At 38.8% G+C, this 27,884-nt stretch overlaps 2 protein-coding genes and 1 long non-coding RNA gene across 5 annotated transcripts; 1 reads left to right on the top strand and 2 right to left on the bottom strand.

Annotated features, from left to right (window-relative positions):
* Positions 1 to 616: 616 nt before the first annotated feature.
* Positions 617 to 7,820, top strand: LOC120481158 (uncharacterized). 3 transcript variants are annotated; one of them, XR_016146791.1, is made up of 6 exons: positions 617 to 886; positions 1,035 to 1,192; positions 2,282 to 2,389; positions 2,778 to 3,060; positions 6,082 to 6,162; positions 7,114 to 7,820. It is a non-coding gene; the product is annotated as an uncharacterized LOC120481158 (long non-coding RNA). The 3 variants fall into 3 exon arrangements; XR_016146789.1 differs by having other exon boundaries at positions 2,778 to 4,242; XR_016146790.1 differs by having other exon boundaries at positions 2,271 to 2,389; positions 2,778 to 4,242.
* Positions 7,821 to 8,269: 449 nt separating this feature from the next.
* On the bottom strand, positions 8,270 to 10,452 carry LOC120481102 (uncharacterized). Its single transcript, XM_039674552.2, has 4 exons — positions 9,954 to 10,452; positions 9,675 to 9,827; positions 9,461 to 9,526; positions 8,270 to 8,586 (listed from the first exon to the last, which is right to left on the bottom strand). The coding sequence occupies exons 1-4, from the start codon at positions 10,215 to 10,217 to the stop codon at positions 8,512 to 8,514; spliced, it is 558 nt and encodes a 185-aa protein (XP_039530486.2). The 5' UTR covers positions 10,218 to 10,452; the 3' UTR covers positions 8,270 to 8,511.
* Positions 10,453 to 16,716: 6,264 nt separating this feature from the next.
* LOC120481151 (protein NLRC3) lies at positions 16,717 to 25,599 on the bottom strand. Its single transcript, XM_039674611.2, has 2 exons — positions 25,491 to 25,599; positions 16,717 to 22,246 (listed from the first exon to the last, which is right to left on the bottom strand). Exons 1-2 carry the CDS (start codon positions 25,556 to 25,558, stop codon positions 20,446 to 20,448), a joined length of 1,869 nt encoding a protein of 622 aa, XP_039530545.2. The 5' UTR covers positions 25,559 to 25,599; the 3' UTR covers positions 16,717 to 20,445.
* Positions 25,600 to 27,884: the final 2,285 nt, after the last annotated feature.

Genomic DNA, 27,884 nt, shown 5'->3' with positions numbered 1-27,884 from the left:
CATTTTTATTCACGTCATTTATGGACTGTTTCTGGATGTCACCGGACGTCCAGATTATAGCCAGTATGAACCTCTTTTCTCAACTAGATCTGGCTGTCGTTGGACGTTCAGATTATGGCCAGATTGGACATAATTTCTCATTGTCATTAATCAAGTAATTCTGGCTGTCAATGGACATTCAGATCATGGCCTGGACGGACGGACGTGAAATCAACCTGTTTTGTATGTCCACAGACGTCGCTTGCTCAGTGGGTATCTTCATATTAATACTGTTTGTAATGTGACCAATGTCAACGGGTGGGACAAACCCTGAATACAGTTAAAACTCTGGACTGCATCAAGGTCACCATCTTTTGTAATCGACTAGATTTGAACAATTCTAAGCATTATTTTATTTAATCTATTTGCATTCAAATCACTATTAGGTATCTGTTGTTTGGGAGCTCATTGGCATTGATCTCACTGGTCCACTCCAAAAAAACATCTACTGTGTATCAGTATTTATTGACAGAATGGCTATTTTTCCAAGTGGGTGAAGGCCTTTCCTCAAAAGACAAAGTCTGCATTAGAAGTAGCCAAAAAACCTTTGTACAGTCATTTATAGACATGGTACAAAGCCTAAGCACATACTGTCAGACTAAGGATAGGAGTTTGTCAATCAAGCAAGCTTCGCTTTATGCATTTCGTTCTGATGATGTAATTTGTGATTTGGTGCTCAACATATAAAGATTTATTGATTGAAATATTTTACAGAAGTACTATAAACCAAATATATTCAGAATTTTTTTAGATCAACAGCTCACTTTGTGTGCTGCTCTCTGTTGAGAGCAGTGTTACGGCTATGTTGAAATGGGCTTGATGAGAAAACCAATGATAACACCAAACGGTAAGCATTCATTATTCTTGCATTTATTTTCAGGGTTTTGTTTATTTGGAAGCTCTTCTGATCATTATTATCAGAGTGTATTGAAAGTTGGTAGTGTCTGTCTTGAAATGCATTTATTTAGGAATAATTCTAAAAATTATTTTTCTAGGGCACTTATAAAGCTTGTTAATGATCAGCAGGATGACTGGGACCAGTACTTAGATGCAAGTCTTTTTCTCGCTGAGATCCAAAATCCAAACCACAACAAAATTCTCACCATTTGGGCAAGAAGCTAGATTTCCATCAGAAGTGCCTGCTGAACTGCCGGTATGTTTTTTCTTGAAAATGGCTTTCTGTTAGGGCCAAGCATCAAGTGACCAAACATTTTAAAAGATCGGCTTAGATAATATAGCTTAAACCAGTAGGGCTGTCACTTTTTACGTTCGAAAATTGATTGCACAATCGATCGCACCTACCAATACAAGTTTTGCACGATCGGTTTCGCACAGTGCGTAAGTGTGGGATCGCGCAGTGTCGTAAACAGGATAATCGTCTGCGCATAACAGATCGTGCAAGCAGCACAGTGGTAACGACATTGATCGAGGGTCCAGAAGAAGAGAGGCATGGACGGAAGGAGAGGAAAATACACTGCCCCTAGTTCAGAATATGAGATTCCATCAAGAACAAGGACATACTGGAAAAGGGGGTTTGTGTTTCCTAGTTAAGTTACGTTATTAAACAGTTGTTTTGTATTTACTGTTGTAGTTTTGTGGTTTATGTGGGTTTTTACAAGCTTGCGGCTTGGCTAAACGTAGCTAGCATGTAGCGCACTGACTCGCAAATAGGGTTGTGGTGATGGACAATATCATCGTTGATATCACCCGATGACACGAGAGGTGAACTAGGCCTTATTTGCATAGCCTGAAGACCCAGCCAAGCAATTAATTATTTCTGTTTCTCATAACATTTTTTTTTTTTCAAATATAATCAAAGCATTTCTTCTCTTAATAAAACTGTGAACTCGTTGCACCGTCACCAATGCACCTGTCCGCCACCTGTCCCAGGAGGAATGGACCACAGTGCAAGAAATATGCACAATCTTGCAACCATTTGAGGAAGTCACTGTGGAACTCAGTGCAGAAAGATCGTAGCTCAGTTGCACAGCAGTATATTTCTTTAGCATGCATGCATAGTACCTGATAGTAAATTATGAATATTTTATACCATATTAGAATTATATCTATTACATCTGTGTAATACACTGGAGGATATATCATGGTCAGTAGATTTCTGTAGCCTGCATGCCAATTTCCTGATTAAAAAATATGGATATTTGATACCAAATAGATATCTGTTTAATACATTGCAATATATATCATTTTTCATTGTATCATTTTTCCACCAGCTACCTGACAGCCTCGAAGGTCATAGTGCTGGCCAGGGGACTTCAAAGAGCCACTGCTGATTTCTGGCGAAACACTACAACAGGGGCAGCGCAAGGTGTGATCGACAGTCTGTCTGCGAGTATGTCATCGCGATTCCACAAGATTCATGCCAACCACATACTAGCAGAGACTGTTGCACTTGACCCGCATTTTAAGAGGATGGCATTCCCTGATGGCAGAACAACAACAATAATTCACTTTTTTTTTCTCTGAAAATCTCTAGAATGAAATCAGTTTGATATATCAGTTTAAAACTTCCACTAGCTATAAATCTCTGCATTTAATCTGTACATACTGCACGTGCTGTACATATGGAAATCTACTATTGTCACTTCAAATTAAATGTTAAACTCAACTGCATTTCATTACTTTATTCTCTTACATTAATGACAAAAGTTGAATCTAATTTAATCTAATCACATAAAAATTTTATCTCCCATTGTTATATCTCCCATCCCTATGAGCAGGTAGCTCGAACAGTGGAAGCCAGGAATCCAACCGCCGTTGCTTTCATGGAGGTGCGAGCCTACCTGGAGGAGACTCTTCTTCAACACATGAGGATCCCCTGTTTACCCCAGGCTTAGCAAGCTGATGGCCAAGAATCTGTGGCGACATCAGTTTCCTCTGAGAGACTATTCTCGGAAACTGGACAGATAATCTCAGAGAAGAAGGCCAAAAAGGTCAGAGCTCTTGTCTTTCTTAATGCAAATTTGCCCAAGGACAAGAAAGAGAGGCAGAAAAAGCCATAAAGTAAGGAACTGCTTTGTATTTATTTACATTGCATTTTGTGTTCATGTTCATGTATCTACAGTATTTACAACTTTAAATATTTTTTGGTTTTTTATCAAAATGTTCTTGTGGTATTGTATTAGGGGTGGGCGATATCTCGATATTTAAAATATATCGAGATATTTTTTAAACACGATATGAATTTTGACATATCGTATATATCGAGATATTTTTTATATTCAATTTTGATTTTACCACTTTGCTCGTTTGCTTTCTCTGTGGTGTGCTTGCTCCCGCCTCCGCTCCCCCGCCTCCTTGCTTTTGCTCCCCCTCCCTTCGCGTGTTGTCTCATTTAACATGGCGTCGCCCACAACCAGCCCAGAAGCAGAATTCGTCTAAAAAAAAGGACAAATGGCTCCATTATATGGAGATACTTCGGTTTTAAGGCGTCGGATGAACAGCAGACAGATGTCTACTGCCGTGAATGCCGAAAGTTGGTGCCAAGCAAAGCTTCTAGCACCACAAACCTCTTCCACCATTTACAGAAAAGGCACAAGCTTGCATACGAGGAGTGCACCAGACAAAGTATCCCAACCACTAAACCCACTACTAGCTCTGGTAACACTACACAGACAACACTCCACAAATCTTTATCGCGGGGTGTAGAATATGAAAGAAAGAGCGCAAGGTGGTGTAACATCACAGAATCCGTGGCATTTCATATAGCGGTGGACATGGCACCCATTGCCGTCGTTGAACAACCTGGCTTTGTACGCATGCTAAAAACACTTGATTCAAGATACAGTTTACCAAGTCGGCATTACTTTGCGAGACAAGAACTCCCACGACTGTACACTACAGAGAGAGAGCGGCTTGCTGCTGAATTGGAGAAGGTTACTGACTATGCCCTGACTACAGATATGTGGAGCAGCAGGACATGCGAGCCTTACATGTGCGTCACTATACATTATATTTTGGACTGGAAGATTAAAAGTGCATGCCTTCAAACCACTTATTTCCCACAAGATCACATGGGTGAAAATATCGCAGAGGCCCTCAGAGACGTAACAACAACCTGGATGTTAAATCCAAATGGACCCGTGGCCATTACCACTGACAATGGAGTGAATATCGTCTGCGCAGTCCAAAACAACAACTGGCAGAGGATGCAATGTTTTGGCCACAGACTACATTTGGCGATTGGTGAGTGCAATATACCTGGTCTTACATGGGTGTGTGTGTGAGTGCGTGAGTAAGTGCATTAGTTGTTTATTAAAGCATAATCCATCTCGTAGTCATCCAGGCAAGGTTCAAAGTCCATGTTAGCAATCCAATTACAAATAAACAAACAAAACAAGAAACCGGCAAGGAACACGTACAGAACTCCGTGGTGACCATTTACAATGACCATTTACAAGTGTGGTGACCATTTTGACTCCGTGACAAGGACAGAAACAGACAGGGTATTTATACACAGAACTAAACAATGTAATTAGTAACAACTGTGTGCAATGATGAGAACAGACAAAGGATTGTGGGAAATGCAGTTCCAGAAAGAGACCTCTAGTGGACACCCCTCCCCCCTCTATGGAGCGGCTACCATACGCTCCATAACAAACAAAACCCAACAAAAAGTCCAGAAGGGAGGTGGAACGGTGGAGGATCTGGGCGAGGGATGGAGGGCCAGGACCATGGAAGGGAATGGAAATAGGGGGTGACGGTTTAGCCGGTTACCAGGGTGAAGCAGATAGTCCATCGGGTGGCCATGGCGAAGCAGATGACCTATCTGGCGGCCAGAGCGAAACAGAGAGTCCCATCAGGCGGCCAGGGCGAAACAGAGAGTCCATCAGGCGGCCAGGGCGGTGAAGCCCCCTCGGGCGGCCAGGGTGTGAAGACCCGTCAGGACCAGACACCAGCTCAGGAACAGACACCGGCTCAAGAATAGACACCAAAACTGTAACAGCCACAAGAACAGACACAAACACAGACTCAAACACTGGCTCTGGCTCTGGAACTGGCACTGGCTCTGGAACGGCCAACCCGGTCTCATCCCAAAACGTCATATAACTGACGTTTTGGGACGTCTTTTGACCATACGTCAATATTCGCCTTTTTAGGGCCCCCTTAAACGTCGGTAGATGAGGTTATGGGATCCTAACTCTACCCCATACCTAAACCTAACCCGTCACCTAACTGACGTTAAAGGTAAAGCGTCAGTTGTATGACGGCCCGGGATCGCCATCTACCGACGTTTAAGGGGGCCCTAAAAAGGCGGATATTGACGTATGGTCAAAATACGACGTATTATATGACGTCTTGGGATGAGACTGTGTTAGAACGGCAGACCCTGGCTCCGGCTCTGAGGACATTAGGGAGACGTGAAGTCTTCCTCCTCCTTGTCCACGAGCAACTGGGTGCTGTTCTCTCCCCAGAATTAACCGGGAGCACAGCATTCTCCTCCCTGATATGAGCACACAAAGCATAACACTCATCTAATGTCATGTGTGGCTCCTCCTCTTCAGCTTGACTCCCATTCCGCTGTCTCCTCTCCTTTCTCGTGACTGAGGAAAAATATACTTTCTACATCCTGGTTTTTAATTTATCTGGCTTTGCTACTTCAATGGACTTTAAGAGATCTGGTTCCTCCTGTAGGAGTCATGGGTGCTATCGCCGTTGCACCAAGCTTTGTCCGCCTTTATTCTGCTTTTTCTCCCAAGCCTTAAATCACCAAAAAACTAAATTACAGACTTTCCAGGACCCTTTCTGGATGTATGTTGTTGCTAATGTTCAGTGGAGATGCAGAAAGGTTTCACTTACCATAATATACCTACAACACAGAAACCTAACTCATTTTTGGTCAGAAGCATTTTCTCATACAATACGAGTTAGCTTGTCAGTGGTTTGGAAACCGTTAATTTACTATTGTTGTGGAGTAGCCATTCAGCCATTTATCTTACAACTGTAGTATTTCCCAGTAGTGTATGCATGATATTTCTATGTAGGCAAAGCATTGTAAAACAATTATTTGCCTCTCCATTACAGAGCATTTGGAGAGGAGGAAACAGTGCCCAAAGGACACATCTGATGGACCAAACACTGCCAGAAATGTCTCTGAAAACAATGGTATGGTAAATTTGGGTTTTAGTTTTAATTTAATTCATGTAAATGAAGTAATGCATAAATTAAAAAATAAAAATAAATAAAACTTAACACTTATTTCCTAGTTCTCAACAGTGTTGTAGTACTCGAGACTCGGACTCGTCTCGGACTCGGTCTCGAGACCATATTTTAATGGTCTTGGTCTTGTCATGGACTCGTGTCCATTTGGACTCGGAATTGACTCGTACTCGAACATTTTTTTTTTAGGACTCGGAATTATTCCCGAGTCCACTCGAGTTCAATTAAAAATATTTTTCATGATTATTAATGTATGTTAATAAAATATTTCTTTAAATTGATTGAAACGCCCAGTGATTGGTGATTTTCTAGTGTGCAACTGCGCATGACAAATTTTAATAAAATTACTTTTAACACCACCTACTATGTGGCCTTTTTACCCTAAACTGATCATATTTTTTAAACTCTAAGTAAATTCAGTAAAAAAAAAAAAAAGTATTTCTCTAAGTAAATAAAAGTAAATTAGGTAATCAACCCTCATGGTCTCGGTCTCGACTCGGACTCGACCGTCTCTGGTCTCGAACTCGACTCTGAATGGACTCGGTCTTGACTCGGACTCGACTCTCTCTGGTCTCGGTGTCAACTCGGACTCGAGTGAGGTGGTCTCGACTACAACACTGGTTCTCAACACTGTTTAATAGGTTTAATTACTCAAGTGAAATGCTTTCACATTTGAAGTCGCAATATGGACATACAATCCCATTTAAATTTGTGTTGGCTTACCTGTTTTCACGTACAATTACAGTCATGTGTTTGAATAAACAGTCACTTATTTTGAATAAACATTATTTAATTAAACATATTTGTATTAGTTCAACCAGGGAACAAATTCTGGTTAAAAGGCACATGACTTAAAAATGAGTAATGCTAACAATTTATCATCTTGTTTGTTTTTAGTCTCAAGCAGAGGGAAACCCAAAAGTGCATGGACAAAAGTTGAAGTGAACGCAGTAATGCGACACTTCAGATCTCACATCAGTGAAGGTCACTTGGCGTCAATGAGAGAATTTGAGGTCTGCAAAAGGTGTGAACACCCAGTGCTGCAAAACAGGACAGTTCAAAATATCAGAGACTTTGTTAGAAATTGAGGGCTTACCTTTAAGTGCATGGAGTTAAATTAAGTGACAACGAGTCAAAATGTTCTGAATGTAATGTTATTGTTTTTTGGAGTAATAGTTTTTTTTTAAAATTCCCATCACTGGGTGTGACAGTGTACTGAATCTAATAGTGCTGTAAGCATTCTAGCAGTCTCTTGGTACTTTGTTAAATACATTTTTAAATATCTGCAAATGTATTTTTACATCCCAAACGGTGTACCGATTCAAAATTCTGTTTGTTTTCTCAAATATCCAAGATAATCATCATTATTACATTTTATATTGTATTAAATATATAAACATGCATGTATATACAGTATTTAAGAAAAATATGCTGTTTGTATTTATATATATGCAGCACACACTCACAGTACACACACTCACAGCACTAGAATGTAATGTTATTGTTATTATTGTTTCACTGACTATTCTTTTTAACTTGTCACCGACTGACTATCTTTTTTTTTTACCCAATTAAAAAAATGAATTTTTCATTGGAAGTTTTTACTCCTGCTGATGCTGTTGATTTTTTTCTTGGTTTTGTTAAACACTCAGAGGTGTTAAAAATTAAAAAAAATTTCTGAGGCCAAATTAGAACCCAATTAGAATTAGAACCGTTTATAAATATATTTATTTTTAAAGATATTGTATTAAAAACTGCATATCTGTTGTTGTTCTGTATGTTAGCCATCTCCTCACATTTGCCACAGAAGCACCGGTATGACAAGTAAACATGACGCCACAGCTCCCTCGCATAACTGTAATTTCGCTTGTACGTAGCAAACTTTATCACAGAATGTGTATGTAGTTTCAAAAAAATTGCGCCAGCATTAGTGTTTGTGTGTGTCTGTGTGTGTTCCACATCCATAATTGCAAATGGTATGCGATTACAACTCTATAAGTACATAAATGTATCAAATAACCATAAAGAGACGTACTGGTCCATTCTCATTTGTGTTTATTCTGCCGAAGTCTCTTCGTACTATTTATATATTCCGATTCAAACGTACGCTGAATGACATTCAAAACAGCGCGTCTCTCAGTCTCTCAGTACTGACTGCCATACGCCCTCATCCAAAGGCAAGGCGGGGATATGCAACTCATTTGCATTTAAGGTAGTATACCCCACGAAACAATAGCATATTCATCATGGAGTCAGTCCTTGTAAAAAGACATTCGCATGTTTTATTGCTTCCGCTTAATTTATTTTAGGAAATACATTCCACTGTCCCCTCTCTGGAAACCGGATGGGTGGTTTCGGCTTTCTCCAGTTCTGCAACAGAAATGTGATTTTTAAGTCAGCATCACACTATTCATCCATATTAATATATTGGTTACACTTTATAGTCAGGGTACATGAATTACCATGAATTCATGTATAAATTCATGCATGAATTATGCATTCATTCATGTATTAATATCTAATGAATCATGAGGAACTAACACAAGTTCAATATTTTTCATTTATGACTTCATGAATGAACAACACCTTAATTAAAACATTAACTAAGATACGCACATCATCGTGAATTATGATTTATTACGCATGATCATGGTGTTTTCTTTGTTCTTTGTCTAGGTCAGTGACCTAGTCTAGTCACCACTTTAGTTGAGGGGCCACACACATGATAAAGTCATTAATAGATAATGCTTAATTAATGATGACTACTGTATTGGACGGACCCCAAAATAGACCAATCACAGCTCATAGCACACAAATTATGTTAATCAAATACAGAAGTCATCATTAACTAAGCATTGTCTATCAATGACTTCATCATGTGTGTGGCCCCTTAACTAAAGTGGTGACTAGGTCTTTTGAAACACTGATGAACAATGTGATATTAATGGTGGGATAACTGTGAACAAAGAAAATATCATGATCATGTGTAATAAATCATAATTCATGATGATGTGCCCATCTTTTAATTCAGGTGTTGTTCATCCATGAAGTCATGAATGAAAAACGCTGAACTTGTGTTAGTTGAGTTCCTCATGATTCATGAGATATTATTGCATAATTCATGCATTAATTTACACATGAATTCATGATAATTCATGTACCCTTACTGTAAAATGTTACCAAAATATTTAATGAGCACGACAAAAGTACAGGGGAAGTAGTGCTGGTTCTGTGTGCCACTTACCCTTGAGTTCATTGAAAGCTTGTTCAATTCCTCTACCTCTTCTAGCCATTCAGCCGCCTTAAATTCCTGAGAAAGATAAAGAGAGAAAGGTTACAAGAATACAGATGCTAGACACAAAAGAAAAACTTAGTCCACACAATTTACAAGCAGTAGATATTTCATATTTCAACATTTCATATTCGTTTGAACTGAAACGATCAGAAAATTCACTTACTTCCTTGCGCTTTCTTTGTTGTGCAAAAGATTCCTGGACCGGCTTAGCTGTGAGCTGGAAAGAGCCAGGGATAGGGTGAAGCTTGACACACTGGCTTCGGCTGCACATCGGGGACTTTTCACTCATCGGAATTCTGTATTGGCGATTGAGCTTCTGTTGATGCATAAGAAGAAGAAAACACCTTAATACAATGCTCAACATATGAACGCAAGCTTAGTGTTAATAATGACCGATGATGGTTGAAAAAACAGTGAATCCTATGATACCCTTCTTACTTACCTTCGTCGTCCCAATGCTTTCTGGGTGTCGTTGAGCCGGTGGATGTGGTCTCAGTGTAGGTGTGTCTGAAGCAAACACAGGTTGTGCTGGACTGGGACGGTCCAGGGGCCCGAGCCCAAATTGTGGGTATACACCGCGTTGAGGCGGTGGTCGTGGTCTCCGTATAGGTGGTGGTAGCGGTCTCCTTGTAGGTCTGTCTAAAGCAAACATCTGTGCTGGACTGGGACAGTCCAGGGGCACGAGCCTAAATGTTTTGCGATTCATTCTGACAGTATCCAAAATCCTACTGGTCAAATTGTAAGATCTGAAAATGCTGTAGACTGAAAGGCAACAAGTCACAAGTGAGTTTAAGTTTCTTTCAGTGAACAGGTTTGCAGCTTCCAGTACTGTGACGTAAAATAGAATGCATTCCGATGGCGTCACGCAGCAGCGCGTCAGAAATGCAAGAATATTGTTTTGATTTAAACAACTGAAAACAGAGAATGACCTGTCACCACAACAAGTCAATGAGAGGAATGTAGATTAAGGCTACTTGTAGTAATAATACCTAGCCTATATTTTGTGTCTACACTGGCAATAGACAAATTAGTTCATATTAAGTTCACGTTTTTAGACGCAATGACAGTTTTTGGTCTGTTTCAGCAGCAAAAATAGTTCATATTAAGTTACTTACACTGACATTTTTTGGTCTGTTTCAGCAGCGAAAATAGTTCATATTAAGTTACTTACATTGACATTTTTTGGTCTGTTTCAGCAGCGAGGATAGTTCCAAACAACAGCGCATCTGACAGCAACACTCACATGATTCATTACTGAACGATTCAGCGTTTTGAACTAATCTCTCGAGTCAAAGATTCAATTACCCATTATTAAACCGCCTCATTCTAAATAAATCAGCCGTTTGAACGAATCGTTTAAATGAATGACTCAATGACTCGCTCATTAAGAGGCCGCTGCCGTCTCCTACTGGCGGTTTAGTTTCAAAGTATCACTCTTTTAGACAATCCTTATTTGTATATATATATATATATATATATATATATAAATAATAAATAAAACAATCTTATGATCTCATTTAATAGTTATGTTTCAATTATTTAATTTGATTGGTAACAACAGCCTATATCTTATTATTTTAATTGAATGTATTAATAACATGTAAGAATTGGAAATGAAATTTAGAGCACGCATTAAATAAATTTAGTGGGAGAATTATTCCAATAGTGTTCCAATGAGTGTTTTCAAAAATGAAACATTGACAATTTGAGTAAAGCCTCTGTTTAGGCTACAAAGGAAATGCAATTTTGCAGAAAGAAGAACTTTTCATTTAAATAAATATTCATTTTAAATCAGCCTATTTCAGTGTGATATGTTGCCATATTATCATAGTTGTAATGTGATGATCAGATATCTAAATCAAATAATATGGGTGGTTGGCGGTTAGATTATTATTTATTTTTAACAACAGATATCAGTATAACTCAAAGTGCATCAGATTAATGAATTTATCTTTAAAATGTACAATATTTTCTCCCAGGGGGGCATGCCCCCCGGACCCCCCATAGTGTTACGGTTTTTCCACCTCTGCTTCATTTTGAGCCACGAAAAACCCTGACATTGGTCCATAGTGTAGCAAGCAGGTCTTTTATCATTTAATAATTAGGCAGGCCTACATACATTTTAGGGGACCCCCCAAGAGTCCTCAGTCATTTCGAACCCTGATTGCATCCACAACAAATAAGCATTTCTACCCTGATAGCAAAATTTGTCTGGCCCACCTCTGGTCCTCATCCTTGCCTCAGTTCAAAACTGGCGTAACACACTGACAGCAGACTCAAACAACTTCTTCTGGCCCAGATGTGGCCCACATCCTGTAAAATGACTTTTATTTATTGAAAGGTTAGACATCCGTTGTTCTGCAGGCTGTTGTAGATGACCAGCTAATGATTCGAGATACAGTATCTGCGTTGGGTCACCTGGCAGCGCACATGATGCCACAGTGTTTGCCACATCCAATCTGTTCAGGTATTTGAGCATGTTTATACACCAGTTCAGCTGTTGCATTTTTAAAGAAATAGCACCAAACATAGTATATAGACACAGTGTATATATATACACACTTAAGTGTTGTGGCTGTTATTCCTTTAAAAATGCAATAGCTAAAATGTATATATACAGGTCCTTCTCAAAAAATTAGCATATTGCGATAAAGTTCATTATTTTACATAATGTAGTGATAAAAATCAAACTTTCATATATTTTAAATTCATTGCACACCAACTGAAATATTTCATGTCTTTTATTATTTTAATACTGTTGAGTTTGGCATACAGCTCATGAAAACCCCAAATTCCTGTCTCAAAAAATTTCATCCGACCAATAAAAGAAGTGTTTTTAATTTTAAAAAAAAAAGGAGTCAACCTTCAAATTATTATGTTCAGTTATGCACTCAATACTTGGTCGGGAATCCTCTTGCAGAAATGACGGCTTCAGTGCGGCGTGGCATGGAGGCAATCAGCCTGTGGCACTGCTGAGGTGTTATGGAGGCCCAGGATGCTTCGATAGCGGCCTTAAGCTCATCCAGAGTGTTGGGTCTTGCGTCTCTCAACTTTCTCTTCACAATATCCCACAGATTCTCTATGGGGTTCAGGTCAGGAGAGTTGGCAGGCCAATTGAGCACAGGCTAATTCATTTTATGGCTTTAAATTACTTGTACATTTAACATTAAAATGAACATAAAAAAAAATTACCAAATAGTATGTTTTTGTACATAGCACTTATAAACTTGCAGTTTTTCTGTAGGCCTGTTTAAAAACTGGGCACAACGTAACGTGGAGCTAGTTGTAACACACTAGTTTTAAATACTTCCACACACTAGCGTGACGAAACTTGATGTATTTACTAGTTGCCTTTTCAACACTATATAGAGAAAAAAATGTGCCAAAATTCAAAGATCTTTGTAAGATATCACTGAACATTTAACCATAGCAAAAGTACATTTCTTACTCAAGTTAATTTTTCATCTCTATTTTTTGTGTTTGATTAATCTGTTGTTTAACAGTTGATGTAGTTCTTTAATGCTTCGCTAACAAGCAGAAGACGCAAGCAGGGTTTAAATGCACCCCACCTATGGGGCATGTTGTCACATTTAACATTTCTATAACATAAATCAAGATAAAAGTATACACTGTATCAATAAAACAAAACCACATAATTGTACTAGACATGTGGAAAATTAATTATTAGGACACACACACACACACACAAAAAGGATTCCTTAAAAAACACGAGTTTCATTTTTGATTTGAATGTTTGTACATTGCCCCTTTGGAGGTATAAATTGATTTGTTAAAAAAATATTCTATCATAGCTTACAGTTAACAATTGTTTCAATACAAATGTGTGCATTTATTAATATTAGCGTAATGTATCTGTAAAACTCAAATTTCCACGGCCTATAAATGATCTATCATCTTTGGACTATGAAATTTCAACATGATCATCTTGTTGTCTGTTCCCTTCTGATTGATGGTTCTTGTCAATATAGAAAACGAGTCATTCCTAATTTCTGTCCTGTTAAAAAGTAAATGTTAAATATGACGGTTTATTTGTCTTTCAATCAGTTGTAGTGCATAAATGAGGTATAGGATAGGGGTTGAACGACTTCAGATTTTTTTAAGTCGACTGTTATGACATCAAAGTCGAGTCGACGTCGACTAGTCGCTGATGTCATTCATAAAAACACAAGAGATGTGACAGATTTGCAACATGCCACAATTTGCAATTAATTAACAGAAAATTATACAGACGCTGACAGCTCATAATGGGGCCGTTTACAGCTTTTTTAGTGACCTGGTTTATCAAAACGATTCCAATTACACCTGGTCACATGAATATGTTTACGCATCCGATCTTCAAACAACTCGCTATATGCAGATTTAACGGAGTTCACGTCTCCGAAAGCAACAGTAATGGACTATGTGCACGTTAGCATATGCTAGTTCCGGCTGCGAAACCGATATGGGGTGTCTAGTTTCCGGTAGCCTGATGGACGACGTAGAGGATGTATGTTTCTCCAGATGTCTTGAACATTTGCCGAATATTACAGTCGATTATGTTCATCGACTGGCTAATGATTTTCCTCCAGCTCCCCAGAGCAAGAGAGAAGGGGTTTAAATATTACATTTCTCAGTATTTGCATCATTTTGAAGGGAACGTTAAGTCACAACAACATCCATGCTCAGACTGATCTCATGAAATTGTATGTATGACACGTATCACGTATTTTTGGCATGCTATCAACACTCATAATCTCTTTTCAGCGTGTTTATAAATACCGTTGACTTAACGTTATTATTGTGTATATATATATAGCATATGACCTACCTCAACCCCAACCTACCCGTCACTCCTACCATCCTAGGAAAAAATAAATATCGCTCCCCAGATGTAGATCTACATTTTGTTTTGTTTCGCTCGGACATTTGACGGCGTGTACATACGCGGTACACGTGGAATCACTCGGACATTAATGTTGCCATGCTACGTGCTCAAGCTATGCGATTTGGTAACTGTTATATCTCTCTATACATTATAAAATGCGAAATCATGCGTTAGAAAGTGCATTTTCCAGAACAGTTTGTGTTGGCCATTGTTTTGTTTATGATGTTCAGAGGCTATGTTGTTGACAGCCACTATCGTCATATAGATCAGTGTTGACAACCACTATACATGTCATACAGGGAGTAAAGGTATCCGACGTTGGTTCGTTCGTTATCAAGTTAGGCTGTTTAACACATATTAGGCTGTTCACACATATTTCTAAACAGGTCTCCCTTTCAAAATAGGTTCTAAACCCAGGGGCTTCTCCTGGTTAAAGGGTATAATATAATAAATAATTAGTAGCCTAAAAACTTCCTTCTAGTTGTCATGGATACGCAACGCTCCACTCTGTGAAGCGACTGCTTGGGTGCGGTGACAAAATGTGAAATATCGTTTACTTTTCACAATGCAGCAGCGCCTGGCTCCACCCAAATATGAGTGAAAACTGTGTTGGTTGACTTGACAATGAACAAACGAACATAGTTTTAGACAAATATATTTAGATAGCTAAGCTTTAGATAGCCGGTCCACTGATGTAGGATGTAAACAACGGCAACCGGAACCGAAGTACCCAACATCCGCCCTCAAGGCGGAAGTTAGCATTTTTCTCGTGCACATAGTCAATGAGCTGCATTTTATTGATCATCAGCTAATTTCACAATCAAAGACCGCAATAAGAGAGACGGCACTGGTAAGATCATTTTGTTTCTTTACTTTTAACGAAGATGATTGTGTGTTAAGCGTCTCTGACTTACTTTCACTTTGATTTACAATAGTTTGCACGTGCTTTGAATAGATGCTCAGCTGCGGTGCGTGTTAGCTAGGACATACATTTATGAAGAATTTCTGAGACAAATGTTGATTAAAACTTTTTTTATTAAAAAAAAAACAAACAAAGAAAGCAAATGCATATTAACAAGCAATAACAAAATACATCAAATGCGCAGCTCGGGGATGAAATGTCTGTCTCTGTTCACCTCTGGGCCGTGGTGGTGGCTTTCTGTCCGAACATGATCCACAGACGCCTGTGACGCATGCAGCTGGGAAACTATATTTGTATGCATTGTAAATAAATAGCATGACCACAGCACATAAATCAAAAACAATATTAACATAAAAACAATATACACACCCCACAGAAACAGATACTTAGACAGAATCGCATCAACAACACCATACAATCCGGGCTTGCGTGCAGAGCTCTGACCAAAAACGACATAACTGCCGCATTATAAGGCGAACACAGTCTGAAAACAAATGTGAGATTAAATAACAGTAAAAGAAATATGAATCCAACATTATTCGCTTTCTACACAGTAGATCGCATGCTTTGTATGTATGCCCAGCATAGCGCCTGTGATGCGTCTCGGAGTTGTGCAGGCGACGGACGGCTTCCTATGAAACAAAATGAAGCAGAACAACAACAAAAAAAAAACATTGTGAACTTACTTGCTGTGAATACACATTGATTCTTATATTGTTTTTAGTTTAGAAATTACCATGTCTTACCGCAATTGTCGGACTGTTCTTCGGGTGCTCCTGCTTGACGCTCATGTTTTCAGAAACTGCCAGAACTCTAGATCTAATACTAGATCTAAATCAGGAACTCTAGATCTAATACTATCACATGGAATAGATGTTAATGCCGTTGAAATTCTGCAGCAGTAGAGCGATGACATCTCAGATCATTATTCTAGTCTCGTGTAAACTTCATTTAGCCAAGGCTGCAAAGTCGACTCTGTGTTATATAACAGTATCCCTATCACTTCTGCCACTAATAAAGATTGCTTTATTAAAGGGTAACTAAACCAACTTTTTTTTAGTTAATCATCTGTAAGAATGGGGCTTTATTAGTGCTGTTCAGTGATGCGAGTAACTTTTTTGACATTTGGGTATAAAGTGTTTTAATTCTACAATATGTGGTGTAAAAACGTCTGAGTGCTGCCCTCTTCAGGTTGAATGGCTGCTACTGCAGTTGAATTTTCCTATTGGATGTTTGCGGTGGTACGTGATGTAAGCAGTTGCAGGTGACATAAGAAGGTTCCAGCTCACCACGCCCTTGGCAGTATAAAAACATCTTGTTTCATCAAAACCACTGTAGAGTCAGGAGTTGGTATTGCGAGTATTGAAAACAATCAGGATAGAGTATTTTAGCATAGCATTTACATAGTTATTTAGATTATTTAGTGTAGCCTAGGTAGTTAATTTGCATAGTTGTTAGTGTAGTTGTTATAAGCATTAGTTAGTACCAGTATTGCATCAGTTAGAATAGCTTCAAGGTAGCATAGATTTATCTATATTTAGTACAGTGGTCAGGTTGGTAACGGAATAGAGGTGAACATGGGCTTCTCCACACAGCTCGCGCCGAAAAGCGATGCAGTGCCAAACACTGCTCCTCCTGCATGGACTCCACCACCGCAGCGGCGTCTTGATGTGAGTGATCATGTATGTTTTAATCACAATTTATGGTTGGGCTAAAAATCCTCTGTGGTTGACAAATGCGCCGGGCGAATTTTGCTGGATTTTTTCACATAGCGGCAAAATATGAATATGCATACAGAGAGCGTGTGCTATTGACATCAACTTGACAAAACTCATCAGATGCCGATCGCGATGCGAGAGTTAAGACCTCAGTTTGAGCCAGCAGCTCGAGTTGATATGGCCCTGTGTCCACAGTCAATTCACCCTCCTCCACTTCAGGGAGGGGGAGAAAAGTCCTCGACTTCAAATGGCCGCTTTGTTGCAAAGCTATATGCGTCACTCCAGTCACTCTCCATTTTAGAGTCTGACAGCAACAGTCAATCAATCTGTCACTGCAGGTCTCAGGTGCACGTCCCCCTGCTCAGCCCCGCCCTCGGTTTATCCCCTCTATGGCCCTGTCCCAATACTCACTTGAGCCCTAAGGCCTTCCTCGAAGTGGACACTTGTTGAAAGTGCACTTAGCGGAGAAAGAGCGCAAGGGCCCGGAGCTGTGAAGAGCAGAATTGGGACAGTTTTGCACACCTCAAAAAGCTACTTTTTTTTTTAACTCTTAGCCAGCAACCTTTCTGTTAATGCTATTAATATTAAAACAGTTTTTGGCTAAGATAAAATGTGATTGAGGTTTACCTGAGTTTATACTGCCTTACCATATTCACAGAGATTCGAAATGCAATGTTAATTGTTATTATGGAAATTGATATATGAAATTCCCATACATGAAAAAAAAAATGAAAAAAAAAAAACATGACGTGTTGGTGATATATTTTGTATAGGCTATAGATTAAAATAGTCTAACATATAGGCTGTATAAAATAAAATGACACAACCTTGTCTCTTTTTATTTTATTGACCAAGAATAGCCATTATTAAAGTATAAGCTTAAAAAGTATAAGTAGTATAAGTATAAGAAGCTATATAAGTCAACTAATAAGGCAAGTTAAAAGATTCAGTCAAACATACGTTTCAACGTTACAGTTAAATAGCCTAAATATATAGTTATGAAACTTCACTTTTCCCCTCAGCCAAAACGATTTTCCAGGGAACAAATCATAGAATAATGAGACCAAAGATCGCCCGTCTGATGTACACAAGCCGATTTATAGCTCATGTTTAACCACTAGACACAGAGCCCGCGGGAACGCAAGAATGACTAGCCGGGGCAAGGCTGTTGCAGGCGGGGTACATGAGCGCTGAGCACCCGCCGCCCTGTGACTACCTGGAACTCCGAACGTCAGATCAATTTTTTAAAATAGGCGCTATTTTTATAAATAAACCACAGATTTGAGCTTTAAACAACTATATTCTCGACTGAAAAACTCTTAAAACTACATTTCGTGACCCAATAACACAAATATTTTTGAAAAATTCTTCACCACACCGGCATCCTTTATCTTCGGAGTTTCCGCTCCCGAACAGCACCATAGCAACCGTTCTCCCCTACAAGGATTCTGGGTAATATCCTATAGCAAAGTGAGGTCTGATGCGCACTTACGAAAAGGGTGCATTAAGTGCCCTTTTGATCACCCCTGGAGAACACTATTAGAGGATTGGGACACCCTACGGTCTTGCACCCCTTAGCGAGAACGCGCATTGAGGGGCACAAGGGCGCAAGTGCGGATATTGGGACAGGGCCATTCTCTACTTTTCCAGCATTTTTCAAATATTGCCAGTGGGTGGAGTCAGGCTCTGACCAGGGGTTTAGTTACCCTTTAATAATATTTCAGATCAGTTTAATCTCCTCAGCATCCCATTAGCTTAGAAGAACGATAGAAACTTTTAACTCTCTCTTTTCCAGCACTTTAGACACAGTTGCTTCTTTGCACTTAAAGAAGATTAAAGAAAATAGTCCAACGCCGTGGTACAACAAGCACACTCAGGCCCTTAAGAGAGCAGCCAGAAAAATGGAGTACAACTGGAAGAAAACAAAACATTTTTTTTTGTTTTTACGCATTTCATGGAGAGAGAGCATGAATGTGTACAGAGAGGCCTTAAAAGCTTTAAAGAGCATATTGCAGGTAAAAAAAAATCGAAATTAATAGATAACCTTGTATGAAAATACCATATGAAAAGTTAATGCAGGATTTAAAATGTTTTAAAACAACATAAGGGCACTAATTTAGTAGATAAAGTGAGCGTTTCTTGGACTGCTAGTAAAAACGGCTTTTTTTTCCAACATCGCGTCATTTGACGTCATATCAGGGAGCCTCAGCCTTGGCTCAGTGAAGAGTAGGCTGGTATTCAGTGATTGCGGTCATCTGTCAGTGTGCTTTCGTTATTTTTTGTATTTTAATTGATCATCGTCATGGTAAATTATTGTGTTTGTGGAGGTTGCATAAACTCCAGCCTGTCAGGACTTCAAGGTCGAGTCCACAAGTTCCCATTACAAGAAAAGGGACGGTGCTATAGCCTTTCTTTCGTTCCTGGTGCGGTTTGTGCAGGTGAAGAGACGGGATTTCTCTTCCACATCGGCTTCGGGAAAACGCGGTCGTGTGTAGCGTTCACTTCAGATCAAATGATTATCATCCCGCCGATCAACATGAGATGCCGAAGCAAGAATATTGATCGTCGTATACTATACCAATGGCATCGAACAGTGTGATATATAGGTAACGTAGTCTTGTCATGCCCTAAATAGAGGCGACTTGTAATTGAAAAACAAAATGGGTTGTTTAAATACTCAAATCTTTAATTTTCTGTTTATGTTATAACCCAGGTGAAAAATATGTATTAAAATTTTACCTGAGTGCTTTTGGTACAATAGAAATATACTCTAGTAAAGTTTTATACATTTAATAGTATAAATCTACCCTAAACATACTAATGTCTGCTGGCCTGTTATAGGATCATAATAATCTGTACAATATTGTGAGCACAGTGTATATCGTTAGCGAGCGTGTATATCTATAAGCACGTCTCTCACCTAAAAGGCACCTGTCCTGTTCTCCACTGGTTCTCCTCACACCACAACTCAATTTTTCTCTGACCGTTCTGTCTGACATTATCCTGGCCTGTCCCTGCTCTCTTTAGCATAGCAGGCTCATAACTTTATGGCTTGATCAGTCGTACGAGTATTTCCTCAGCGTCTGAAATGTCATTGCGATCCATTGTTTTCCTGTTGTGTGAATCGACCGCTCTCCCGCTCATTGCGTCAAGCCCGCCACGCCCATTTTCAGACGCGGAAGTAAAAATTTCTCACAAAAACGACTCCAGAAGCTTCTGTAGCGTGTTTATAAGTATATTTTAAAGAAAATCTAGTTCCTACATTGTTTTTCTATGCATTGACTCGTTGGGTCCTCTAACCTGCAATATGCCCTTCAAAAATAAATTAAATGTAAACCTGCTTAAAAGTAAACAAGGTTTAAAGATTGGTACAACATACTTATTACATAAACATTGATTTAATCTAGATTTAAGATAAATCCTTATTGATGCGACCCAACCTAACTAACTCCTTTCCTACACTCCAAAGGATCGCTGTTCTGGCTGCAGTGTGCAAGAATTTTAAGCAGTGTTTGTTCGATTTCATAAACTCATTAATGTCTCTGGCCAGAGTATAATCTTCCACTTCCAGCAGACAGAGAAACAGATTGATGGATTGATGGAAGAGATGTAGCATATTAAAACCATCTAGATCTTTAATCTTCTTTTTTATGAACTGTGTGGTTCTGCTGATGTCCTCTGAGCTGTTCTCTGTGTGTGTCAGTAGATCCTGTAAGAGTCTCTGATTGGACTCCAGTGAGACTCCCAGCAGGAACCGCAGGAACAGATCCAGCCGTCCATTCGCATTCTTGAGGACTTTATCTACAGCTGATGTTAGTAGATCATACAGAGAGTCTTGATTAAATCCGTAACATCTTAATTCATTCAGTGGTTCCTTGTTATTTGTTGAGTTGTAAAACACAAAGAAAGCAGCGAGAAACTCCTGAACACTCAGATGAATGAAGCTGTAGACTTTCCTCTGATGAATCACAGATTCCTCCTTAAAGATCTCAGTGCAAATCCCAGAATACACCGAGGTGTCAGTGACATCTATGCCGCTGTTAATCAGGTCCTCCTCATAGAACATCACATTGCCCTTCATCAGCTGATGGAAAGCCACTTCAGCAAGTTTCACAATCAGTTCTCTGTTGGACTGCAGGAGTTTCTCTGGATCTCTATCTTCATACTTCTGATTCCTCATGTGGATCTGAATCAGCAGGAAGTGTATGTACATTTCAGTAAGAGTTTGAGGGATTTCTGCACTCAGATCTTCTTCCAGGAGCTTTTGAAGCACAGTGGATGAGATCCAACTGAAGATGGGTATGTTGCACATGATGTGGAGGCTTCTTGCTTCTCTGATGTGAGAGATGATTCTGCTGGCTTGATGCTCATCACCGATTCTCTTCCTGAAATATTCCTCCTTCTGAGGCTCATTGAATCCCTGAATCTCTGTCACACGGTTGATGTATTTGGAGGGGATCTGATTGGCTGCTGCTGGTCTGGAGGTGATCCAGATGAGAGCCGAGGGAAGCAGATCTCCTTTCATGAGCTTTGACATCAACACACCCACTGATGAAGTCTCAGTCACATCAGAAACTTCTTGAGCATCTAAAAACATGAGTGGGATTCTGCTTTCATCCAGACCATCAAAGATGAACACAACTTTACTCTCCTCATAAATCTTTGGGTCCAGATCTTGCAGATCAGGATGAAAGTCCTGCAGAAGTCTGTGAAGACTGTACTGATGATCTCGGATCAAGTTCAGCTCTCTAAATGAAAGCACAAACATGAAATCTACATCCTGATTTTCTTTTCCCTCAGCCCAGTCCAGAATGAACTTCTGCACAGAGACGGTTTTCCCGATTCCAGCGATGCCTTTAGTAAGAACAGTCTTGATTTGCTCTGTCTCCTCGTGTCCTGGTTCAGGTGAGGCTTTAAAGATGTCATTGCAGTAGATTGGAGTGCCTAGTGAGTGTTGCAATCTGTCTTTTGTCTCCATCTGTAAAACCTCATGTTCTTCATTCACTCCCTTTCTCTCTCCTTCTGTGATATAGAGCTGTGTGTAGATCCTGTTCAGGAAGGTTTCATTCCCTTGGAGTTTCATTCCCTCAAATAATCTCTCATACTTGTTCTTCATGTTGGTTTTGTGTCTGTGTGTGACTCTCTGTAGTTCCTCATTCAGTGGTTGAGGAAAATCCTGGCCTCCAGTTTGATCCTCTTTATACACGCTGCTAAACAATAAAAAAAATTAGGATTTAATGTATGAATTAAATCAAAATGTAAATAACATAGTAAATCATACAGATGGCAAGCTTGTATTTTCTGAGTAATTGTTTTACATTTCAGTTTCTCACATTTAAAGGGATAGTTCACTTTGAAATTAATTTTTGATATGTTTTATCTTACCCCAAGGGCATCCAAGATGTAGGTGTCTTTGTTTCCACAGTATTTTCAATTTTGATATTTTTCAGTCAAACCGTTGTTGTCTATCAGTCATACACTGGAGGCTAAGGGGGTCCACCAAAGAGCATGCACAGAGAAGTCTAAATTAAACATGATTTAATGATTCGTAAATGTAAGTACACATTGATGGCCTAAGACACGAAACGAGCGGTTTGTGTGAGAAAACGAACAGTATTTATATCGTTTTTACCTCGTGTAATCACAGTGATCTGAATCAGTTGTGCAATATCCAGCTGAACCGAACTGTATCAGTTCAATGTTATGCCAGAAGTGATCGCTTGCGTGTGACGTCACTCAATATTTACATTAATATTTTGGATGTTTTACCTTTTACTAAACATATTTAGATATACCGAAATCGTCTTCCATTGCGGTTTCCCGTATATCTAAATATGTTTAGTGAAAGGTAAAACTTCCGAAATCTCTGTATAAACAAAGAGTGACGTCGGCGCGCGAGAGATCACTTCTGGCACATGCGCAGACCGAAGTGCCCGTGCCGTCAGATCATTTTGTCATGGCTATGATTACAAGAGGTAAAAACGATATAAATACTGTTGGTTTTCTCACACAAACTGCTCGTTTCGTGTCTTAGGCCATCAATGTGTACTTACATTTACGAGTCATTAAATCATGTTTAATTTGGACTTCTCTGTGCATGCTCTTTTGTGGACCCCCTAAACCTCCATTATATGACTGATAGATAACAACGGTTTGACTGAAAAATTTAAAAATTGAAAACAAATACACCTACATCTTGGATGCCCTTGAGGTAAGCTAAAGCATATCAAAAATTAATTTCAAAGTGAACTATCCCTTTAAAGTTAATTTTCAAAAAGTTAAAAGTTTATAAAGTTACGTTTCCATTACTGAACCTCTGTCCATATTTGAAATAGAAAATGACATATAGACCAGGTGATATGTGAAAATAATCAACACTTTTTTTATAAAAGCATGAAACTTGGTAAAGTTGTAGTTTGGAACCCTGACCATTTTCAGAAATGGAGCCATTGCAAAAAGGATTAAGGATTACAATGATATCATATACAACATAATAAACTGTTCAGGTGAGTAGTGAATTCAGTGGTGTTGTTAGAAGGATTACACTGATATCGCAGTATCTAACTGTGTCCTAGAAGTTCGACCTGTAGAACATATTTCCTGGCCAGCCTTTCATGCCAATTGGCTGCAACGAAAGGAGCTCCCCCCTGCAATCTTAGCTCAACTTCCCCTATATTCTGATGACTCCAAATCAGTGGTAATGATTCATCATGCAATGAATGTCATCAATCAAGCTGTACAGAGGGTAAATAAAGGACAAGTAGGCTAACCATTGTCACTGTGGACCAGCTTCTGTACAGCATAGCCAAACAAATACAGTTTAGTTGGCCCTTTACACATGGGAAAGATTACTTTGTCAGTGTCTCAGGAAGACTGCATATTGAGGTGGCAGGTCTCAAGATACAAGGAAACTGGCTAGAAGGTAGTGGTTGGGTGGAAGCCTTTGGCCAAGCCAATATATCTACCCATGGAGTTACAGAGTCCTTCCGGAAAGCATCCTATGTCACACGGACAATGTGTGCACATCAAGTAACTGCCGGTAATCTCCACATTCTGGTGTAAAAATCTTACACCAGTACATTGAATCAAGACTATCTTCTGATCTGCTTTGTCACCATTGACAACTGGTGTACAACTAGACAGCAAGAAAGTCCTCAGTTTCTGTTTTGGCACACTGCCCTGCAGATGGAGCTCATTGTCTTGTAACTTGTAAGATCCGTGTGTGAGGCAGATTTCAGTCTCTCTATTGGTAGCACACAAATTATGCACGCTGGTTGCCTGTTCATGTTAAAATACATGGCAGATCTTTCCAAAACCAACCCCGGTCTGGCAAGGGAATTTCTGGCAGGGAAATTCAGTCACAAAGAGTCAAAAAGTGTTTTAAACAATGGCTATAGATGAAGAGCATGAGAAAAACAATGTTCATGAGAAGATAGATGGAGGAGCAGTTGGTCTGATACAAAACCAGGATTCCCCCAATCACTGGACGAGAACAGTAGAAAAGCTTAAAACAGTATAAGCAGTGCTCCAGGGAGTGCCTCACGAAACAGTGCCCCAGACAAATTTTATTTTTTTCATTTCATGGCAAGAAAGCGAGGCCTTTAAAGCTGCTAGATCTGCTTATTTTTCAACCCTATTAGAAGAAATTGGTATTTATTTGAAACAGTGGCTAGATTAACAAAAAATAAAGCTTCAACCTCTGACGTTTCCAAGCAGCACAGCAGTAATGACTTTATAAACATCTTTACTAACAACATTGATTATATCAGGGAGAAATTTATAACTATGCAACCTGATAATGTGAGATTACATATTTTATTAACATGTTTAATTTAATGTTTTAAATGGAGCCTGACTGTCTTTTAAAACGCACGGGAAAGCTATGCCTTTCCTGTTTCTCGACTCAACGTGTAAAAACTCGGGTTTGAAGTTAGAACAGCTGCTATGTTGATTTCTGAGACCATTTGCCTTGGAGCTTTAGGGTCACATGCATGACCATTTGCTTTGTTTCAGTGTCTCCACCTTTAGGTAATCCCATCCTCTTTGAAATATATAAATTAGAATGTAAGGTTCTTTTAAATCAGACTTATTTTGAGATGACTACAGCGACGCAATAAAGAACTTCTGCGTGAAAGATACCTCAAAAGTCTCCTGGTCTGATGTGTGGAAGAAAAAAACTTCACTACAGATTACAAATCTATTAAAATAACATCAAAAATGACACCAAGAAAATCATACAACAAATCACTCACAGTTCTCAGACCAAATCAAATGGCAAAAGCTTGATAAAATAAACTTCAAGTCTTCAATTCAAAACAGTGAACAAAAGTGAACATATCACCTTAATTCTGCACATATCACCTGGAATAATAAATCTGTCTGCATTCAGTGTTTTTTTTTTTGTTTTTTTTTTTACTCCCATAGAGCAGTTTAGTCACCCACGTTTATCCTCACCTGGTGTCAGAGATCGCTGGTTCATCACTGAATTTAAGAGGAGGATCCATGGATTGATTGCTCTTCATAGACACACAGCTGGGTTCTGGAGATGAAGATCTGACTGACATCTTCCCTTTATGGAAACGCTGAGAGCATTACATTCATATTACATTTAGCAGAAGCTATAATTTTAAGTGTTTTACAGTGCATTCAAGCTGTTCATTTCAGCACATTCCAGTTCCCTCCGAACATAAATATGAACAAAACGAAGGCATAATTTAAATCATAAATGGACTCAATTATATTTATCTTCTAATTTAAAAGACTAGTTAGTTCACCTAAACATAGCCTTAGCGGAAATACATTTGAGCATCCATCATTTTGAAAAATTGGCCCTCTATTTTACTATTTTTTTATGTATTTCATAAAAACAAGCCAATATACCATTAAATAATTTGATTCGTTCAGCTCAGGTATGAAAGGCACACCTTTTATAATACCTTTTTTTTTGTGCTCGGTGCAACCCTGTTACCAATACTCAGGAACCTGAAAAAATATATTTATTGATTTTTTTAAATATAATTTCCTGCCATTAAGTAAAGAAAGTCACAATCAAGATCAAAAGGATATCTCCGGAGAGAAGTGTCATAGAAACACAAGGGTGGTCTCGTTTGACTCGAGGCAGCAAACAACAAATCCTGAATCCTGAAAAGCTCATTTGTTTCGGTTGGGAAATGGTCTGTATATCAACATGGTGACTGTGCATTTGTAACCCAGATAGCAAACTGATATTGAATCAACGTAGAAACATGACATCGAAACAACGTTGATCTGACATTGTTTTGCTCATCAAATTAACGTTGAACCAATGCCAGACGCGTCATTCTTTCAAAACTAACGGAAAATCAACTTGAAATCAACGCGTTGTTTCAACGTTATGAAAGCAAACCAATTTTCGATTTTCACTTAGCTTTGAAGAATGCCGCGTCTAACGTTGGTTCAACGTTAATTCGATGAGCAAAATCAACGTTGTTTCAATGTCATGAGAGACGTCGTTTCCACGTTGATTCAATATCAGTTTGCTATCTGGGAACCCAGTACAATTTAACAAAATAATTATAAATGGGAATTAATTAATTTGAGTTGTTAAAATAACTAACCAGAATTAGTAAAAAAAAGTGTAAGAGAAATGATAAAATCAAAAAGAAATGCATGTCAGTGTGATGATTGACATTTTATTGATTTGTCCAATTACGTGAGGTTTATGTTGAAGTCCCGCCCAACACATTAGTTGCTGTATGGGGAAATCCATTTTCTTTTCTCTGTGTGACTGTGAGACGAGCAGCAGCGTAACTTTGTGTAAAAGTTAAGATCGTCAGAGAGGACTGAATAAGAGACATTAACATTTATATGATATATTTTCCTTGGATTTAGTGAGTACACATTATGAAATGTGTAAACTTTCATAAATGTGATCGTGCTGATGGCCAAATGAAGCGTTTCAAAGCATTATTGCTTTCTGATACAATTGTGTTGAAAATGGTTCATTTCTCGAAGCTTCATTCAGAAATTGCAGCACCATTTCCTGGTGAAGTAAATGTAATGCAACAAAGCTGACAACCATAAAATGCAAGTAGGCGTGTATATTAACGCCCCATTTTTCACGAGTTTACCAAAACGATCGAAGATGAAACAGTGTTAGTGCTGTGCAACTCATTTATGTTGGTGAATTTTACAGATACTGTGTTCACCTTGATAAATAAAACATTAAGCATGATGTGTGTGTGTGTGTGTGTATAATTATTTCTTAACATAAGGACAGATCAGACCAGCTTAAAAAAAGTTGGAAACCATCACAGAAATTCTAATGGTTTCGATTAAAATACCAATAGGAACCATTTGCTTTTACCATTTAAACCACTACAGCAGAGACCCACAGAGACCACTATAATTACCATGAAAACCATTAAATCCAATATAATTTCCATAATGCTTTCCATGACTATAGAAACCATTACATTACTGCATCTTTCCTGTGGGAACTAGAACTTTATAACTGGTGGGACTGATGATTTTGTATGTTGAAAAAGATGAGCTTGTGTAACTGGTTGAACTTGAATAATGTAAAAGAGGTTTTTTTTTTAAGTTTCTGGCTTTCTCCATATCATTCACTACATATGTAAAAATATTTGCATGCAGAAATGTCAAAGAACTAATCTTATTCGGGAAAATAAGTTTAAAATGTTCCGCCAATCCAAACACCGACAACTGCTAACCCACGGTGTTGCCATGGTTTGCAATGACATTATAATTTTTCGCTTTTGGCCAATTCAATTAAGCTTATGGAGACATTTGAAACAAGGTAACAGGCTGTATTGACAATGCACTCTTTAGCAGTAGCACTTGTGCAAT

This window comes from Pimephales promelas, chromosome 16 (assembly GCF_988280905.1).
Source record: "Pimephales promelas chromosome 16, fPimPro1.hap1.1, whole genome shotgun sequence".
NCBI lineage: Eukaryota > Metazoa > Chordata > Actinopteri > Cypriniformes > Leuciscidae > Pimephales > Pimephales promelas.
This window is presented reverse-complemented; position numbering and strand designations above follow the sequence as displayed.

Excerpts from the sequence above, each read along its gene's own strand:
- LOC120481102 (XM_039674552.2), bottom strand. The coding sequence starts at position 10,217 with ATGAATCGCAAAACATTTAGGCTCGTGCCCCTGGACTGTCCCAGTCCA. Across the intron at positions 9,527-9,674 it reads AACAAAGAAAGCGCAAGGAA|GAATTTAAGGCGGCTGAATG; the intron begins GTAAGTGAATTT and ends TATCTTTCTCAG. Across the intron at positions 8,587-9,460 it reads AGCTTTCAATGAACTCAAGG|AACTGGAGAAAGCCGAAACC; the intron begins GTAAGTGGCACA and ends TTTCTGTTGCAG.
- LOC120481151 (XM_039674611.2), bottom strand. The coding sequence starts at position 25,558 with ATGAAGAGCAATCAATCCATGGATCCTCCTCTTAAATTCAGTGATGAA. Across the intron at positions 22,247-25,490 it reads CCAGCGATCTCTGACACCAG|CAGCGTGTATAAAGAGGATC; the intron begins GTGAGGATAAAC and ends TTTATTGTTTAG.